This window comes from Diceros bicornis, chromosome 28 (genome assembly GCF_020826845.1).
Source record: "Diceros bicornis minor isolate mBicDic1 chromosome 28, mDicBic1.mat.cur, whole genome shotgun sequence".
Classification (NCBI taxonomy): domain Eukaryota; kingdom Metazoa; phylum Chordata; class Mammalia; order Perissodactyla; family Rhinocerotidae; genus Diceros; species Diceros bicornis.
In genome coordinates, this window is record NC_080767.1 from 36,659,929 (window position 1) to 36,677,264 (window position 17,336).

General features: G+C 55.0%; 2 protein-coding genes across 6 annotated transcripts; both read left to right on the plus strand.

Moving 5' to 3' along the window:
• The first annotated feature begins 528 nt into the window (after positions 1–528).
• LOC131393422 (phytanoyl-CoA dioxygenase domain-containing protein 1) lies at positions 529–11,399 on the plus strand. Of its 5 annotated transcripts, none has more exons than XM_058524241.1 (11): positions 529–617; positions 3,468–3,626; positions 6,095–6,170; positions 6,308–6,355; positions 7,650–7,705; positions 7,788–7,850; positions 8,483–8,504; positions 9,723–9,851; positions 9,947–10,063; positions 10,750–10,876; positions 10,978–11,399. In XM_058524241.1, exons 1-11 carry the CDS (start codon positions 585–587, stop codon positions 11,021–11,023), a joined length of 876 nt encoding a protein of 291 aa, XP_058380224.1. In that variant the 5' UTR covers positions 529–584; the 3' UTR covers positions 11,024–11,399. The 5 variants fall into 5 exon arrangements, with proteins under 5 accessions (XP_058380224.1, XP_058380227.1, XP_058380226.1 ...); XM_058524243.1 differs by having other exon boundaries at positions 562–636; XM_058524240.1 differs by lacking the exon at positions 529–617 and adding an exon at positions 4,166–4,400 and having other exon boundaries at positions 3,476–3,626.
• Positions 11,400–12,041: 642 nt separating this feature from the next.
• On the plus strand, positions 12,042–17,336 carry LOC131393425 (volume-regulated anion channel subunit LRRC8A-like). Its single transcript, XM_058524250.1, has 2 exons — positions 12,042–13,517; positions 16,360–17,336. Exons 1-2 carry the CDS (start codon positions 13,128–13,130, stop codon positions 16,633–16,635), a joined length of 666 nt encoding a protein of 221 aa, XP_058380233.1. The 5' UTR covers positions 12,042–13,127; the 3' UTR covers positions 16,636–17,336.

A 17,336-nucleotide genomic window follows, 5' to 3' on the forward strand; every position in this document is an offset into this window, starting at 1 on the left:
ACAGTAATGGCAGCTGGGCTCAGCTGTCCTGGCTCTCTGACTTCTTGCCTGATGTTCCTAGAAGAAACCTTCTGGGCACCTGGTAAGCAGCCAGCCAGCTGGGAGTAGCTTCTGGAAAGAAACCAGGAGGGAGCAGTTACAAACCATGAAGGAGATCAGCAAGGGCTAATCCTGGATTAGCTGAGGGGATGAACCGGGGTGCAGGGCTGGGGCAGAGGCAAGGGCCCCTCCAGGGGCAGGAGTGATGTGGTGCAGCTGTGCTGGGCAGGGCTGGGCCTCAGCCTGGAGGGGCCCAGGCTGGTCTGTGTGTTTGGGGGAGGGGAGCTGGGGGCCGGGATGGACTTTCTCTCTTTTTTTTTTTTTACTGTGAGGAAGATCAGCCCTGAGCTAGCGTCTGATGCCAATCCTCTTTTTGCCGAGGAAGATTGGCCCTGGGCTAGCATCCGTGCCAGGATTGGACTTGCTCTGAGCAGGGAAGGGTTAAGTCCTCAGGGGCCTCCAGGCTCCACCCACTTCCTCCTCTTGAACTTCCTCTCCAGCCTTGGTGGCAGCATCAGAGCCACCCTGCACCCTGTCTCGTCCTCATGGCCTGCCTGAGCTCCTCCCAGCTGCAGAAGGTAGGGCCCGGAGGGTCAGGTAAGAGTGGGGCATCTCTCCGGACCTCGAGTAGTTCCGGGGACTCAACCCCACCCCTTGCCATTTTTCAAGAAGAGGATACTGAAGCCCAGAGTGGTCAGTTCCCAACTAGGACCCCTAACTTCTGCACACACAGTCGGGGGCGTCCAGGCTACAGGACCTGGCTGGGGTGGGAGTGTGTGTGTGTGTGTGTGACCGAAATCAGAATAAAGCACGGGGATCAGGCAGGACTGGCTTAGGCCTGGGCCCTGCAAGTAGAGGGGCGGGGACAGCTGAAGGGCCCCGGCCCTCTAGAGCCAGGCCTGGGGCAGAGCCAGGCACAGGGCGGCCGGATTCCCTGTGCATTCCAACAGGAAAGGCTAACCCATGGGAATTAGACAGACTGTATAAACAACTTGACCCTTGTTGTTTCTTTCTGACGGCAATAGAAAAAATACAGAAAAGCTCGAAGAAGAAAATGAAAAACCACCCATAGGGCCGGACCCGTGGCTTAGTGGTTAAGTGCGTGCGCTCCGCTGCTGGCGGCCCGGGTTCGGATCCTGGGCGCGCACTGACACACTGCTTCTCCGGCCATGCTGAGGCCGGGTCCCACATACAGCAACTAGAAGGATGTGCAGCTATGACATACAACTATCTACTGGGGCTTTGGGGGAAAAAATAAATAAATAAAGTTATAAAAAAAAAAAAGAAAAACCACCCATAAATTCCTACCGGGAGAGAATGTTTTGAAATATTGCCCTAGAATCTTTAAAAGGTCCACCTTAATAGCTAACACTTATTGAATGCTCGCCGTATGTTTTATAAAGTAGGCAGTACTCTCCTCCCCATTGGATGGTCTGAGGCTCAGAGAGGGGCAATGCTTGCCCAAGTTCTCCCAATGGCTAAGATACTAATTTGCATTCGGCTTTTTTTTTATATCTGTTAATCTTAATTTTCTTTTTGGGGGAAGATTGGCCCTGAGCTAACATCTGTTGCCAATCTTCCTCTTTTTCTTTTTTCTCCCCAAGGCCCCAATACATACTTGTGTATCCTAGTTGTAGGTCCTTCTAGTCTTCTATGTGGTACACCGCCTCAATATGGCTTGATGAGTGGTGAGTAGATCTGTGCCAGGAGCGAAACCTGTGAACTCCGGGCCACCGAATTGGAATGTGCAAACTTAAACCCTACACCACCTGGCCAGCCCCTCAGCTTTTATTTTTCATCTCACGGTATTCCAGGAACATATTCCCATGTCAGTAAATATTTTTCTGCCACACGATGTTTATCAGCTGTGTTGTGTGCCAGGTAGATAAAGCACACTTGGTTGAATGAATCCCCTTGTGCTGAGCATTTAGGTAGTTTCCCGTTTATTGCTCATTAAACAACCTCCGTGAATACCCCTTACACATACGTCTTTGCTCCCCTACTTGCTAATCCTCCAACTTCTTATCTCAAGAAGTCCTGGCAGTGTGTTTACTGGATCACGGGTGTGCGTGGTTTGCTGTGGATGACCCAGTTCTCAAGGAGGCAATCAATGTTCAGGTTGCTGCTGATATGGGGATTAAGTTTCTAACATGCAGAGCTGCCCAGAGACAGGAGGGCCCGTGGTGGGTGGTCATGAATGTTCCAACATCCCGTGTGGGGAAGCCAGAACTGGGCATCCATGGGAGAGGGAGGGAGGGAGGGAATGGGGGCAGTAACTGGAAATCACACACTTCACAGTGGGTTCAAGAGGTGACTTCCAATGCCCCCGTTAGGGTTAAGACTTTATAATTCTCTGCTAAGCGAACATGCGGATATTCTCTCTCTCCTTACTTCTCTCAATAGCCTCAGCATAACAGGACTGGAGGCGAAGCAGAATAAGCCATCTGTTTTAACTCCCCACTGGCTGCCCGCTGCACTCAGGATAGAGCCCCGCTTCTCGCCTGGCCCGGCCCCGCCGCCCTCCTGCCTCCCTTCCACCCTCGCTCTGCTCTGTCAGGCCCCAGCTCCTCCTGTGCCTCCCACGCTCTCTTGGTCTGGAATGCTCTTCCCTGTCTCTCCCATTATCCTGCTTGTCCCCTTTACGTGTCACTTCCTCAGAGCGGCTGCCCTGAGCCGCTCTCCCCCCATCTGGTTGACAGCAGACTCTTTGGCCTTAGCCCTCACGGCCCTCTCCCTCTTGCACTCAGCAGTGTCTGGTAGTGTGCTGCAGCGTGTGGTAGTGTGCTCCCCTGTGTGCTGGTGTGTTTGATGTCAGGCTCCTTCACGAGACGGTAAGTTCTGGGAGCACAGGCCTCCTGGCTGGCTTGCTCATTACTGAATCTCCAGCTCCTAAAACCGTGTCTGGGGGCCAGCCCTGTGGTGTAGTGGTTAAGTGTGTGCACTCCGCTGCTGGCGGCCTGGGTTCGGATCCCGGACGCACACCGACGCACTGCTTGTCCGGCCATGCTGAGGCGGCATCCCACATAAAGTGGAGGAAGATGGGCACAGATGTTAGCTCAGGGCCGATCTTCCTCACACACACACACACACACACACAAAAACCCGTATCTGGTGCACAGTAGATGCTCAATCAATTTTAGTTGAATAAATGAGTGAGGCTGTATTCCCATGTGACCCAAGCCCATTGGAGGGGAAGGGCGGGGACACCTCCCCTTCCCCTTCCTCCTTCCTTCATTCTTCATTCAAGCAGCTAGCACTCATAGCTTCTCAGTGGGTGCCAGACACCCTGGCCGGGCTGGGGACAGAGCAATGAACAGGACCCTTGGTCCTGCCTTCACATAGCTTCGGGTTTAGGGGAGGGGTCATGTCAGTCCTCAGAAAGAGCGTCTGAGGGCAGGGGGAAGCCTGAGTCTCCTTCCTGCCCGCAGTTCCAGGAGGATGGATTCCTGGTGCTGGAAGGATTCTTGTCTGCAGAGGAGTGTGCGGCCATGCAGCAGAGCATTGGCCAGATAGTGGCCAAGATGGATGTCCCTCTCCACTGCCGCACAGTATTTACCACGAAGGAAGAGGAGCAGAAGCGAGCCCAGGTAAGTGCCTGGGCAGGTGAGGATGGGATCTGGTCTGTGATGGGGGCCTCAGTCCCCAGCCAGAGCAGCAGCTCTTGGGCTCGTTCTCATAACAATCAGGCCCAAGCCTTCCACGTGCCAGGCTCCAGGCTAAGTGCCTTATATGCATACCTTCACTTCCCACTATGAATTTATAAGGGAGCCATTATTGCCTCCCTTTGACAGGTGGGGAAAATGAGGCTGGGCTCTCTTGCCCTAAACCACACGGTTAGGTTAGTAATTGATAGAGGGAGGATTTGAACCCAGATCTGTGGGATACCAAGTCTGTGCTGTTCCCTGCTCTGCTGCACTTCCTCAGTGGTTCTCCCACAAAGGGCCTCTTGGCGGCAAGCAACCTGACATGAGCCAAGTGATTCTGTGGGCCACTTGAGTAAGTCCTATCCCGCAGTGAGACTACGAACTGTTTGTTTCCCCCTGGTGACTTAAAAGGTCTCAATACAGTCTGAGATGGGTAAATTGAGACTCGAGGGTTCTCCCACACGGTTCTCTTAACCTTTCAGAGTCTTAATTTACAAGCCTGTCTGCAGCGGGCCTCCAAGCCAAAGCTGCGGTCCAGGCCCATTGATGGGGCTCACTCACGCTGAGGAGCTCCTGCCATCTCGTGGCCATAAGGGGAATTACAATGGCCAGAAGCCTCGCCACCCAGAGAACAGGGACTTGAGAAGGAAAAAGGGTGACAGAATGACAACTTCCTCCAAACCATCAGTTTCATTTGGCTGCATGGCAGCCTTCCAGGTGGGGAAAGCAGAGACAGGGGTCCTGTGTCCAGGGACAGGTCATTCAAGGGCTCCGAGGAGTGAGGGGGCCTGAATCTTGTGCCCTCCAAGCTGCCTTCCGAGATAGCTCCAGAGACCGGGAAGAGGGTGAGGGGAGGATGGGAGAGGAGTGTATATATCTTGGTTTATAACGCGTGCAAAGAGCTCGGCACAGTGCCTGATACTCAGTAAGCCCTCAACATTCACTACTGATAGCATCGTGAAAGACTTTGAAACGGGTATTAAAAGAAAAGATCGACGGGTGTCCCATCTAGACGTCCCTTCCGGCTTACCTCCACTTTCATTGTCTTTGGATTATTTGACAACTCTGTGAGTTGTATAGAACTGATAATAATGCATGAGATACTTGTCCACAGAAACAGACATGGACTGGGTCCAGCAGAATGCAGTTATTGCTCTGTAGATAAATCAGTATCACATCCATTTGTAAATTGCTCTCTGTTTCTTAATGCCTACGTGTGTGGTTCTTGGAATTCTCCTTTGAACCTCTTACTGGTTCCCTTGTGAATTAACGAGTTAAGTAAAATCTTTGACACATTTAGCATCACTATCTTTAATATTATTATTATTGTCAATTACGCTTCCCTGACTTGTTTCCCTCACCCTGATCCTGGTGCAGAGGAGCTAAGAATGTTGAAAAATGGGCCCGCCCCGTGGCTTAGCGGTTAAGTGCGTGCGCTCCGTTGCTGGCGGCCCGGGTTCGGAATTCGGGCGCGCATTGACTCACGGCTTCTCCGGCCATGCTGAGGCCGCGTCCCACATACATCAACTAGAAGGATGTGCAACTATGACATACGACTATCTACTGGGGCTTTGGGGGAAAAAAATAAATAAATAAAAATTATTAAGAATGTTGAAAAAAACACTTTTAGTTTCCAGTGGGAAGGGCCTGGAAATGGCCCTGCAGGCCCATGTGAGAGCTGACATTCACAGGTGAGGAGGGGGCGGGGACTGTGCCACCTGGGGAACCCAGGTAGGGGGGCGGTGCCACTCAGCTCCACTCATGTGGCCACACAGGAAGGTAGGGAGATGTATATGATGGTGGTCAAGGGTGGCTAAAGCCACAAGGAAGACATAGGGCGTCTTCCTGGAGCATCGTTTTCATATGATGTTAAGAAATTTAAAACATGATACTAAAATTAACAAGGAGAGGTTATTAAGAAAGCAGAAAAAGATCAGTCATATCTTCTATTTATCAAGCATTTAACCATACCCTTGCTGCCCCCCTACCTACGTTCCTCAACCTGAAGCCTCCAACAATCTGGGGGAGGTCAGTTCTATTATTATTCCCCTTTTACAGATGAGGAAACTGAGGCTTTGAGAGATAAAACAAGTGGCCCAAGGCTACCTGGGGACCAGGCCTGTTTGAGTCTAGTGCCCGTCTTCTGAATCACACCGCATCGCGTATAAGAGTCACGTGACTTACCGAGAGGTTTCCAAGAAACTCCATGCTTGTAGCTTCTGGCTGCAATTCCAGGCATTGAGGTTAATCCTGTTCATTCACTGTCTGTGCCTCAGTGGACAAGTTTGAGAAGTGCCAGCAGGTTCTGCAGCCCTTGGCGTGGGAAGCATCTGAGTCCTCTTTCCCCTTTGCCGGGCCCAGTTCTGACCCCGTGATGCTCTCTCAGTCCCTCTGACGCCCCCTCTCCACAGGGCAACACAGACTATTTCTTGAGCAGCGGCGACAAGATTCGATTCTTCTTTGAGAAAGGCGTTTTTGACGAGGAAGGTTGGGAGCTGGGGCCCGAAGGGGGGAGGTGTGGGAAGGGGCTGGACCCGTGTATCTGCCCCCAGGGCTGGTGGGCGCTGAGACAGCTGCCCGGGGCAGGGTGGACTCCAGCTCTTCTGCCTGTACCTGCCCTACAGGAAACTTCCTGGTTCCCCCGGAGAAATCCATCAACAAAATTGGCCACGGTAAGTAGGTGCCTGGGGGAAAGGAAATGGGGAAACTGAGGCCTGCAGAGTTTCGGGGCCTTACCTAAAGCCCACAGTAGGTTAGTGGCCCATCAAATGGCATTTCTGGCTGCAGCTCCCACTCTGGCCCTTCTGCATCTTATGATGCTGATCACATCGCATGCCCTCAGAGCGCCGGGAAGAGGGTCCACTGATCCCCCCCATGCAGAGGGCACGTGCAGACCCCTCAGGTCTCTGCTTCCTGGCCTGGGGATGATCCAAGCCCCGGGCATGGGGGCTCCTGGGTCCCACTGCTTCCTGGAGCCTCCCTGAGGAGCATCAATCGTGTTGACATGGTCCCTGTTCTGACACCCCAAACCAAGCTAGGAAACTCTTTTTTTCTTTTTTTTTCAGGAACATACAGTATAATTTATTTTCCAGAGCGCTTTTTTTTTTTTTCTTGAGGAAGATCAGCCCTGTGCTAACATCTGCCAATCCTCCTCTTTTTTTGCTGAGAAAGACTGGCCCTGGGCTAACATCTGTGCCCATCTTCCTCCACTTTATACGGGACGCTGCCACAGCATGGCTTGCCAAGCAGTGTGTTGGGTGCGCGCCCGGGATCCGAACCGGTGAACCCTGGGCCGCCGCAGCGGAGCGCGTGCTGCTAACCACTTATGCCACTGGGCCGGGCCCTACACCACTTATTTTTAAACTTGAAGTTATATCATGGTAGCTTTGTAAAAAAATTGTGGTCCAATACATATAACATAAACCATTGTAACCATTTTGAAGTATACAGTTCAGTGGCATTAAGTACCCTCAACTCGCACTTTTTGTAATAACAACAATAATAGGAAATAATGAGAAGAGCCGCTATTCCATGCCAGGCTCGGCCGTGGTCGCATGTGCGTTGGCCTATCTGGTCCTATGGCAGCCTGGGAGGCAGGGCTGGTCTCTTCTAGTCCCATTGTACAGAGAGGAAACTGAGGCTTATAGGAGAGAAATGATGGCTCAAAGTCGCATAGAGTAAGTCGTGGTACCGAGATTGCTGCCAATGTATGGGGCCCATGGTGTCAGAGCTGTGAGGTTCCCAGCTGGCTGCAAGCTCAAGATTAAGGTCCTGGGTGGGGTGGGGCCTGGGGTGGAGTGAAGGCATCTGTGGGACCCATTCCTCAGTTATAAACAGGAAGATAGCTTAATGTACACAAATAGGTGAAAATGTCAAAGTGAGGCCTGAGTCTAGGTGCCCAGGCCTAGACCCGGAAGGGATGCATCGGGGTGGGAGACGGGCCCGTCCACCACCTCTGTCCCGCAGCTCTGCACGCCCACGACCCTGTCTTCAAGTCTGTCACCCACTCCACCAAGATGCAGGTGAGCAGGGGTGGGGTGAGGGTAGGTGGGTGGGCCAGATGTGAGTGTGAGCAGGCCGGCAGTGACCTCTGCCTCCTTCCAGGCCCTGGCCAGAAGTCTGGGCCTCCAGACGCCTGTGGTGGTGCAGAGCATGTACATCTTTAAGGTGAGCGTCCCGTGCTCCCCAGGCTCAGGTGAGCCTCTTTAAAACAGGCAGAGTGCTCATACGAAGCCCCTCCTTACAGTGGGCCAAAAGCTGCTTCCCTGAGGAATTATTCTTCACTTGGGAGAAGACATCAAGTCAGTCTCCTCTGGTTCAGGCGCCTGGCATTTGGTGCTCAGTTAAAATTGGGTGGCAGGAAGGAAGGGGATCCCCAGGACTCCATCCTTCCTTCCTTTGTTGGCTAGTGAAATGCTGTGCTCCCAGCTTCCAAGGCAGGGCTCAGTGCCACCTCCTCCAAGAAGCCTTCCAGTTCCCTTAGGAAGAGAGAGACTCATCTCTAACCCTGGCTTAACTGCAGGCCCAGGCCCCAGCCTCTCCTGCTGCCTCTCACTTCTGCCTCATGTTCTCGTGAGGCGTGTGTGTGCTCAGACTGGGAGCACCTGTCGCGAGGGTGGTGGTTCTCTGTGCAGCCCTCCTGGGCGTGGCACACAGTAGGTCCTCGATAGCTGGTGCTGATGTGGAATCCTTGTAGGTAAACACCTGTGGCCGGGGAAGAGCATGCCCCAGACTCAGAGCAGGCCCCTGCTCCCCTCTGCTCTCCTCTGGCCTCACCTGGCCCTTCCTCTCTCTTGCAGCAACCTCATATTGGCGGTGAAGGTGAGCTGAGAACAGGCCGTGGGGCCCAGCAAAGACCACGGAGGGAGATCTGGGACATTAGTGGTTGTCAGGTCTTCAGAGGGAGGGAAGGTGCTTGCCGAGATGTCTGTAGGGCAAGAGCCTGGGCCAGGGAGGAGAAGCTACCTTCCGTCCTTCCTGGAACAGTGGATTGGGAGCGCATCCTGTAGTCCTGGGCGCTGTGGTTCTGGAACCTGGCAGCAACTCCTGGCTGGTTAAAAATACAGATTCCTGGGCCCCATCCCGTGAGATGGAGTCAGTAGGGCAGCATGGGCCTGGGAATCTGTATTTTAACAAGTTCCCTGGAGGACTGATTTAACATAGAAATTGCTGATCTAATTCCAAACCCCTCGGGATGCACAGATACCCTTTCTAGCCTCCCTCGTAGGCGATTATCCACTTCTGCTCCAACACCTCTGGTGACAGAGGCTCAGCTCCTCACAGGCAGCCCTTCCTTGCATGAGTCCATTTGGCCCCCTTGTGACCACCCTCCTCCCCAGCATTCAGCCTGAGGACAGTCTCCTGAAGGGATGCCTAGCCCCTCCCCGAGTCCAGCACCCCCACTTCCTTCGGCTATTCTGCCTTGGAATGTTTTACAGTGCCCACCATTAGGACCCCTTCCTCTGGACACTGTCAGATTGTCAAAGTCTCTCTTAAAATTTGGTGCTCAGAAAACACAGTTCCCGTGGAGGAAGGAGGGGAGATGAGCACCCCCTTTACTTTGTTATTCCAGACTCAGGTCCTTTGCTCGGTGGTCCACCTTCCCGGCTGTGCCCCAGAAGCATGTGGGGGGTTAAAATGTGGATGTTCAGTCAATTGCCCCCTCTTACTGCACTGGCTGGATCATCTGGTGGTGGAGGCGCTCATCTCTGGTTAAGGGCGGTGGCTTTAGTTACCTGGCTGCAATTAAACAACAGCAGCTACGTTTTAGCAAGCAACCACAATGTCGGGCCCTGTACGAAGCACTTTTCCTACAGTCTCATGGGATCCTCCAGCAGCCCTATAACGTAGGTTCTTGTTGGGGCCACTTTATGGGTTAGGACATTGCAGCTTTGAGAGGTGAAAGCTCTAGCCCTGAGTCTCCAGGCCAGGAAGTAGGGAAATTCGAACCAATCAGGAGATGGGAAGGCTGGGCTGGAGGGCTCTGAGAGGCCTGGGGAGTGGGGCCGGGCTCCTCATGCCCAGCCGGGCCTGCGGCAGTCTTGCCCCATCAGGACGCCACCTTCCTGTACACGGAGCCCCTGGGCCGGCTGCTGGGTGTGTGGATCGCGCTGGAGGACGCCACGCTGGAGAACGGCTGCCTCTGGTTCATCCCTGGCTCCCATACCAGTGAGGACACCTGCCTCTCCCTGCCCACTAGTACGCCCCTCACTGTGGGAGAGGGACCCTGAAAGAGAGGCTAAAGGATCCATCTTGGCCTGCAGGTGGAGTGTCGAGAAGGATGGTCCGGAACCCTGCGGGCTCAACGCCTGGGACCTGCTTCCAGGGGTCAGAGCCAGCCCGGGACAACAGCCTCTTTGTGCCCACGCCAGTGCGGAGAGGTAAGGGGGATGCAGAGGACAGGGAGGCAGGGCCCTGAGGCCATGCCTGTGAGCCTGTGCGCTGACGGCTCACCCGGCTCACCTGAGAGCTGTGAAGTCCCAGAATGAGGGAAGGTCAGGCTCTACTGGCCCAGGGAAGTCGGGAAGCAGTGGGGTTAACAAGGTCTCCCGCATCAGGCTGGAATCCAGACTCTGCTACCTCCCAGCTGTCTCTTTGGGCAAATGACTGAACCTCTCTGAGCCTCAGTTTCCCCAAATGTAAAGCCAGTCAGAGGATGTGTATGAGATGTTGACAGGGAACCCGTGTGGTGCACAGCAAGTGCTCGACACGCTGGCCGTTAGGACAGCCTCTTCCTCTCAGAAACGGGAGAACTGAGGACCACCTCGGCACTCGCTGACATGGTCCCAGCTGCCTGGACAGCACACACAGCTTCTGCCTGGTTCTGCAAACACCATGGAGGGGGATGCCCTTGCTAAGGCTTGCCAGGGGCACAGGCCACAGCAGAAGGGATTTATCCCAGGGGAACCCACGTCCAACAGCACAGCCTCTGACACTGGGGCCTGCTGCAGACCTCTGAGCCTTCAGGGGTGGGAATGGGGATGGACAGGCCATAAAACCACTTGAGGGAGGAGGGCCCCATGTCCCTTCCTGCCGTGACTGTTCTGACTTGCTGTGTCCCCACCAGGGGCCCTCGTCCTAATCCACGGAGAAGTGGTGCACAAGAGCGAGCAGAACTTCTCTGACAGTTCGCGCCACGTCTACACTTTCCACCTCATGGAGGCCTCTGGCACCGTCTGGAGCCCGGAGAACTGGTAGGTGGCAGGGTGTGCGTGTAGCCCAGTCTCCTGAAGAGGTCCTGGAGGCTGGGAGCAGTGAGGAGGCATCTCAAGGTCATCTCCTCTGTCCTCTGCAGGCTCCAGCCAACAGCTGAGCTGCCCTTTCCCCTCCTGTACACCTAAAGGCCCTCAGGGCTGGGACACTGCCCCTCCCGGGGAGGCTGTGGGCTGCAAACACCAGCATCTTGCCCGACCGCCAGGCTGCAACCAGGAAGCCGCATCTCTCCTCCTGGGCTCTCCTGCCAGTGTCTGCGGCCGACAGCCCTGCAGATGGGGCACGAGGTGGCCGCCGGGCAGCAGGAGCCCGGGCCGAGTGGCTTTCCCAAGACCTCTGTCTCTCTGCCTCCCTACGGCCCCAAGAGGCTCCCCCTAGAGGCAGCCTCTCAGCCTTGAAAGGGTTCTGGCTAATTTTCTGCCGGCTTCTTACTCTTCTCTCCCCCCAGATGAAACTCGGATTATTACAGTGCAAGATATTGAATAAAAATGACTTCCAAATGCAGTTTCTTGATCTTTCTTTCCCAAGCAGCCTTGCTCTCAAGATGAGAGCCCTGCTGAAAATCACCCTAGGTCCCCCAGCCCAGCCTGGGGAGGGTTGCCTGATTTTTACACCAGTAAGTAACATTTCGTGGGTGCTCACCATGCCGAGAGCTCCACGTGCCTCGTCTCACTGAGTCCTCACTCCTTCCAGGTCTGGGCTCTCACCATCCGCATTTACAGGTGAAGAAGCTGAGGCACGGGGAGCCCCAGTCACACAGCCGTGCAGTTGTTCAGCAAGGTTACCATGGTTATTATTCATATTACCAGTAATCAGAATGAGGTGGCCTAGTTCCATAACCTGGGCCGCCTGTTTCTCTCCCAAGAGAACAGACCTATTTGTCAAACACTTGGTTTAAAACGTAGATTCTAGGGCCGGCCCCGTGGCTTAGCGGTTAAGTGCACGCCCTCCGCTACTGGCAACCCAGGTTCGGATCCCGGGCGCGCACCGACGCACCGCTTCTCCAGCCATGCTGAGGCGGCGTCCCACATACAGCAACTAGAAGGATGTGCAGCTATGACATACAACTATCTACTGGGGCTTTGGGGAGAAAAAGGGGAAAAAAAGGAGGAGGATTGGCAATAGATGTTAGCTCAAGGCCGGTCTTCCTCAGCAAAAAGAGGAGGTTTGGCATGGATTTTAGCTCAGGGCTGATCTTCTTCACACACAAAAAAATAAATAAATAAAATGTAGATTCTAGATTAGAAAATAGGGAGTAAAGTAAAATCACAATTGTATTTGAAGAAAATATACACAGAGACATGTGGAAGGTTATTACTCCTTGTAAAGTCAGTGGGTAACCCAGGCCTGTGTTCCTACAGGAATTTCTTTTTGTCTTTATGCTTTTTTATATCTTCCCAGCATTCTCCAGGGAACAGCCAATACCTTTTTTATCTCGTTACAGTCTCACAGACCGTTGGTTATAAGCAACGTATCATGGTGGGGAGGTCATGGATGGGATGATCCCAGGACAAGATTCCTTTCGCACGATTCTTTTATGGCACACCCCCTGTATGTCACTGGCTGCATTTCCTGAATATGCCTTCTTATCCAGTGTTTCCCAAACGTGGCCAATCATTCGTGTCATCGAAGTCAGGTGCTAAAACTCAGATTCGCAGGCTCTCTCTGAGACCTGCTGAGTTGGACTCTCAGGGGGAGAATATGTGGCTGTTTTTTAGTTTCCTTATACACCCACGCAGATGCACACAGCCAGAGATGATTTTACATAAATGCATGAGTGTGATCACGTCATCCAGCTTAGAATGGAGACCGGTCTGGTTTTCTTGTCCTCTCTCTGCCCGGGAGCCTGTCATTACACCTGCTGTGTGTGTCCTGCCGGTTTCCGCTGGGAGCTCCCGGAATCCTGTATGGACATAACCCCACACACACATGTACAATTTTTAAAACTTCCCTCTTTGTTTTATAACAGTGAGTGCATATTAAGCCCCCTCTTCTTTTGGCTTTTCTCAGACTTCGCATGAATCTCTTCAGGTCAGTGGTGCCGCTTCAGGGCGGCTGGTTCCAAGTGAGCTGGGAGTTTTCAACAAGCCCCTCTGGTCAGTCTGGTCTCTAGTAGGATGGGGTCTAGACAGGAATTCCGAATGCCCTTGCACGGACGTGGGCGTGCACCTGCAGAAGCTGTGCATCAACAACGAGGGCACCAAGCTCATCGTGCTCAACAGCCTCAAGAAGATGGTGAACCTGACGGAGCTGGAGCTGATCTGCTGCGACCTGGAGCGCATCCCCCACTCCATCTTCAGCCTCCACAACCTGCAGGAGATCGACCTCAAGGACAATAACCTCAAGACCATCGAGGAGATCATCAGCTTCCAGCACCTGTACCGCCTCTCCTGCCTTAAGCTGTGGTACAACCACATCGCCTACATCCCCATCCAGATCGGCAACCTCACCAACCTCGAGCGCCTCTACCTGAACCGCAACAAGATCGAGAAGATCCCCACCCAGCTCTTCTACTGCCGCAAGCTGCGCTACCTGGACCTCAGCCACAACAACCTGACCTTCCTCCCCCCCGACATTGGCCTCCTGCAGAACCTCCAGAACCTGGCCATCACGGCCAACCGGGTGAGTGGCCCGGCAGCGGCTCTGCACACGGGCTAGAGGGCAGACTGGCCGTGGCCCATGGTAGGGGTGCTCACGAGGCCCAGTGTCTTGAGACCGTCCGATGCTCCCGATTTGGAGTCCTCGCCTGTGGTTCCCACAGCCACCCGGGAGGAGCTTGTAGAACATACAGATTCCTGGGTCCCACTCCAGACCTGCTAAATCAGGATCTCCGGGGTGGGGAACCTGCCTTTGTCAGAGAATGCTGCAGAGTTCTCGTGCCAGGAGGGATGGTGTGGTCAGGCAGGGCCTGTCCCCAAGGTGACCTTGGGCTGGGTTCCTCATAGGCAGGGATGTGCACAGACAGGAGTTCCAAGGCATGTGGTTCTCTCTCACACCCCTTTCCCATCTGCGTTTTGGGGGTGGTGGAGGGCAGGTTTGGGTTTAGTTGGGCTCACTTGTCACCATCTGCCTCTCTGGAGAGAAAATTGTGCAAACACTTGAGGGCCAGCAGTGTGGGAGGTCACGCCCTAGAGGAGCCCTTGAGACTGTTGGTGGCCCCTATGCGCCAGCCCTTGCCTGGCCGGGGAAGCTCCCACCCAGGGGCCCCTCCACGGAGGCAGGTGAGTGGGGTTGAGGGCAGGGTGCTTCTGTGGCTTTGTGGTCTGTGATGGAGCAACCCTAGAAGGCTCCTGGGAGGGTTGTCTTTTTTCAAAGACAGGTAGATTGAGGCCACTTCAGTGCTGATGGGGGAGCCACCAAGGTCCCTGAGGAGAGAGTGGGATGGGGGTGATGGAAAATGACTTGAAGCCTTCAGCAGACGAGCGATACCTCAGGACGAGGACAGGTCCAAAGGACAGGTGTGGTTCTGGTGGCATGCTGTGCCACTGAAGGCGTCTTCTCTTCTCTCTGTGGGGCCTGGAGAGAGCTCACTGGCTGGGGTATGGCATGTTCTGGGGAGGGGGCATTTCAGGGAGGGAGCTACGCAGCGAGGCCGACAGTATGTGAACCCCACTCTCTGGCCGGACGACGGAGCCTTTCCCACTGCTCCTGACCACTGTGGGGTCAGAGGAGGCCGCTGTAGGGGGAATGGGGTCCCTGGGCGGCTCTGGCCCCTCTGTCCATCTGCCGTCTCACCGTCACGTCCCTGAACTTCGGCCCCGCCGACCTGGCAGCCAACTCTGCCCCATTCTTGACCATTGGGCACAGCGGTGGCGGTTTTGGAGGCCCAGGTCAGGAGTCTCCTTTAAAACATCCACGTGGCCCAGCCGTGGCCACACTGACTTCCCTGCTGGGAAGGGCAAGTTCCTCGCCTGGAACCGGGGTCCTCGTCCGGAAATGGACAGAGAGACCAAGAGCCTGTGAGGTCCCAGTCGGCCCGGAGGTCCTCGCTCACTGAACAGCTGAGTCGAGGGGCGTTTCTAGTCCAGCCCTTTCCTTCTGCAGATGGGGAAACTGAGGCCCAGGGAGGGAAGGAGACTTGCCTAGGGTTACATGACCAGTGAGCACCACATTTGGCAGATGAGACTACAGCGCAGCTCTGAGTTGGAGGAAGCAAGCCTCGCATCGTCTCTTGCCCGTTTCTGGCCGTGCAACCTCAGACACGCTGCGTTTCACCTCTCCAGGCCTCAGCCTGCTCAGCAGGAAAATGGGGACAGTGACAGGGCAAGCTGAGAGGGGTTATTGTACGTCTCCCCATCATCCGCACGAGCGATTGGGGCGCGAGTCTCCTGGCTCCTGCCCTGTGGGTAGGGTCCCTCCTGCCCGTCGTATCTGAAGGAGGTTATTTTAGGACAGACAGCCTCAGGAAGAAGCCTGATCACTCACAGAGGGCAGGGAAGCAGCTGGCGTTTATGGAGCCCTTCCTTGTGCCGGGAGACACAGCATGTTCCCTCTCGGGCCACCCTGTTTGTTCCTTGCTCCACCAGCAGTGTGGGCAGTTGGCAGAGCGTGGGCTGTTGAACCCATGGGTTCAAATCTTGGCTCCACCACTTTCCAGCTGTGAACGTCTGGGCTTCTTCAGGGCCTCCGTTATCCCATCTGTAAAATGGCAAGAGTGTTTCCAGAGTATTCACAGGTAGTTCTGAGGGTTAAATGAGTTATAGTAGCAGTGCTCAGAGCCAGCCTACCATGGAGTGAGCTGCATATGGGTGTTGCCCGTCATTCAAATTTTGCAAAATCAGAAGGAGCGGATTCCAAATGGCCAATACTGGGCTCCCTGCCCTCATGATCAGCCTGTGACTTGACAGGTGAGGAAACTGAGGCCCAGGAAGAGGAAGTGACACAGCTGGGATTCTCACCCCTATTGGCGAGGTCTCCCCGGTTCTCAGAAACAGTTCAGGGTGTGGAATGTTCCCAGCGTGCTGTCTGCTTCCATAAATTCTTCTTAACCCACGCGGGACTGGTGCCCTGGCTCCTAGAGCCCTGGGTGGTGGAGGGGGGAGCTGGTAGTAGCTGGCTCGGGTGATATGCTTCTTAGGGGGCCAGGTGCTGAGAGACGGCGGGGAATAATGCCGACCCAGTCCTGCCCAATCAGAGCCCACGGTCCCCGGGGTGAGAGCTGATCATGCAGTTTCACCATGGAGGGACCAGTGCTGGGGGGCGGGGGGTGCCAGAGGTTACCCAGAAGCTCAGGAAAGGCTTCCTGGAGGAAGTGACTGCAGAGCCGAGACCTCAAGTACAGTTGGAAGTGAGCCAGACTTTGGCCCACATTGTGCTGGTGCTTGGGGCCCGAGGGAGCTGAAATGGGCCTCAGAGGAGGTGCGGGTGCCCGGGGGAGGGAGGGAGGAGGGAGGGAAGCCTCGGCCCAGAGGCCCCAGTCTGAGCCTGGCCACCTCACTTTGGCCCCCTGCTCCTTCCCCTCCAGATCGAGGCGCTGCCCCCGGAGCTCTTCCAGTGCCGCAAGCTGCGGGCCCTGCACCTGGGCAACAACGTGCTGCAGTCGCTGCCCTCGCGGGTGGGCGAGCTGACCAACCTGACCCAGATCGAGCTGCGGGGCAACCGGCTGGAGTACCTGCCCGTGGAGCTGGGCGAGTGCCCGCTGCTCAGGCGCAGCGGCCTGGTGGTGGAGGAGGACCTGTTCAACACCCTGCCGCCCGAGGTCAAGGAACGGCTCTGGAGGGCCGACAAGGAGCAGGCCTGAGCGCGGGCGGGCGGCCGAGCACCGAGCCGGCCCCGAGCGGCCAGCAGCGGGACCCCGAGGAGCCCGCAGGCCCAGGAACCCAGATTCCCCGGGACCACCAGCCCAGCCTCTCGGAGGGCAGGCTCCCCAGGTTTGGGCTCCAGTGTCTGTCCCAGGCGCCCGGCACACACAGCCCCCTCAGCGCCTGGGGGCAGGGAGCCACCTCACTTAAAAAAAACATTTTTTTTAAATAATTTTATTTATTTATTTTTTCCCCCAAAGCCCCAGTAGATAGTTGTATGTCATAGTTGCACATCCTTCTAGTTGCTGCATGTGGGACGCAGCCTCAGCATGGCCAGAGAAGCGGTGCGTTGGTGCGCGCCCGGGATCCGAACCCAGGCCGCCAGCAGCGGAGCGTGCGTGCTTAACTGCTAAGCCATGGGGTCGGCCCGCCACCTGACATTAGATAGTCATGGCGTCCCTGCCTTAGAAGGGTCCCCGCCTCAGATCAATCACTTGGACACTAAGGCACGTTTCAGAGTCTCTTGTCTTAATGATTATGTCCATTTGTCTGTCCATTTGTGTTTTCTGTGTCGTGTCATCGGATGTAACCCTCAGAAATAATGCACACTAGCCTCTGACAACCATGAAGCAATCCGTTACCTGTGGGTCTGAACTTGTAGACTTGGTTCAAATATCAAATAAACCTGTAACAGAAAGCA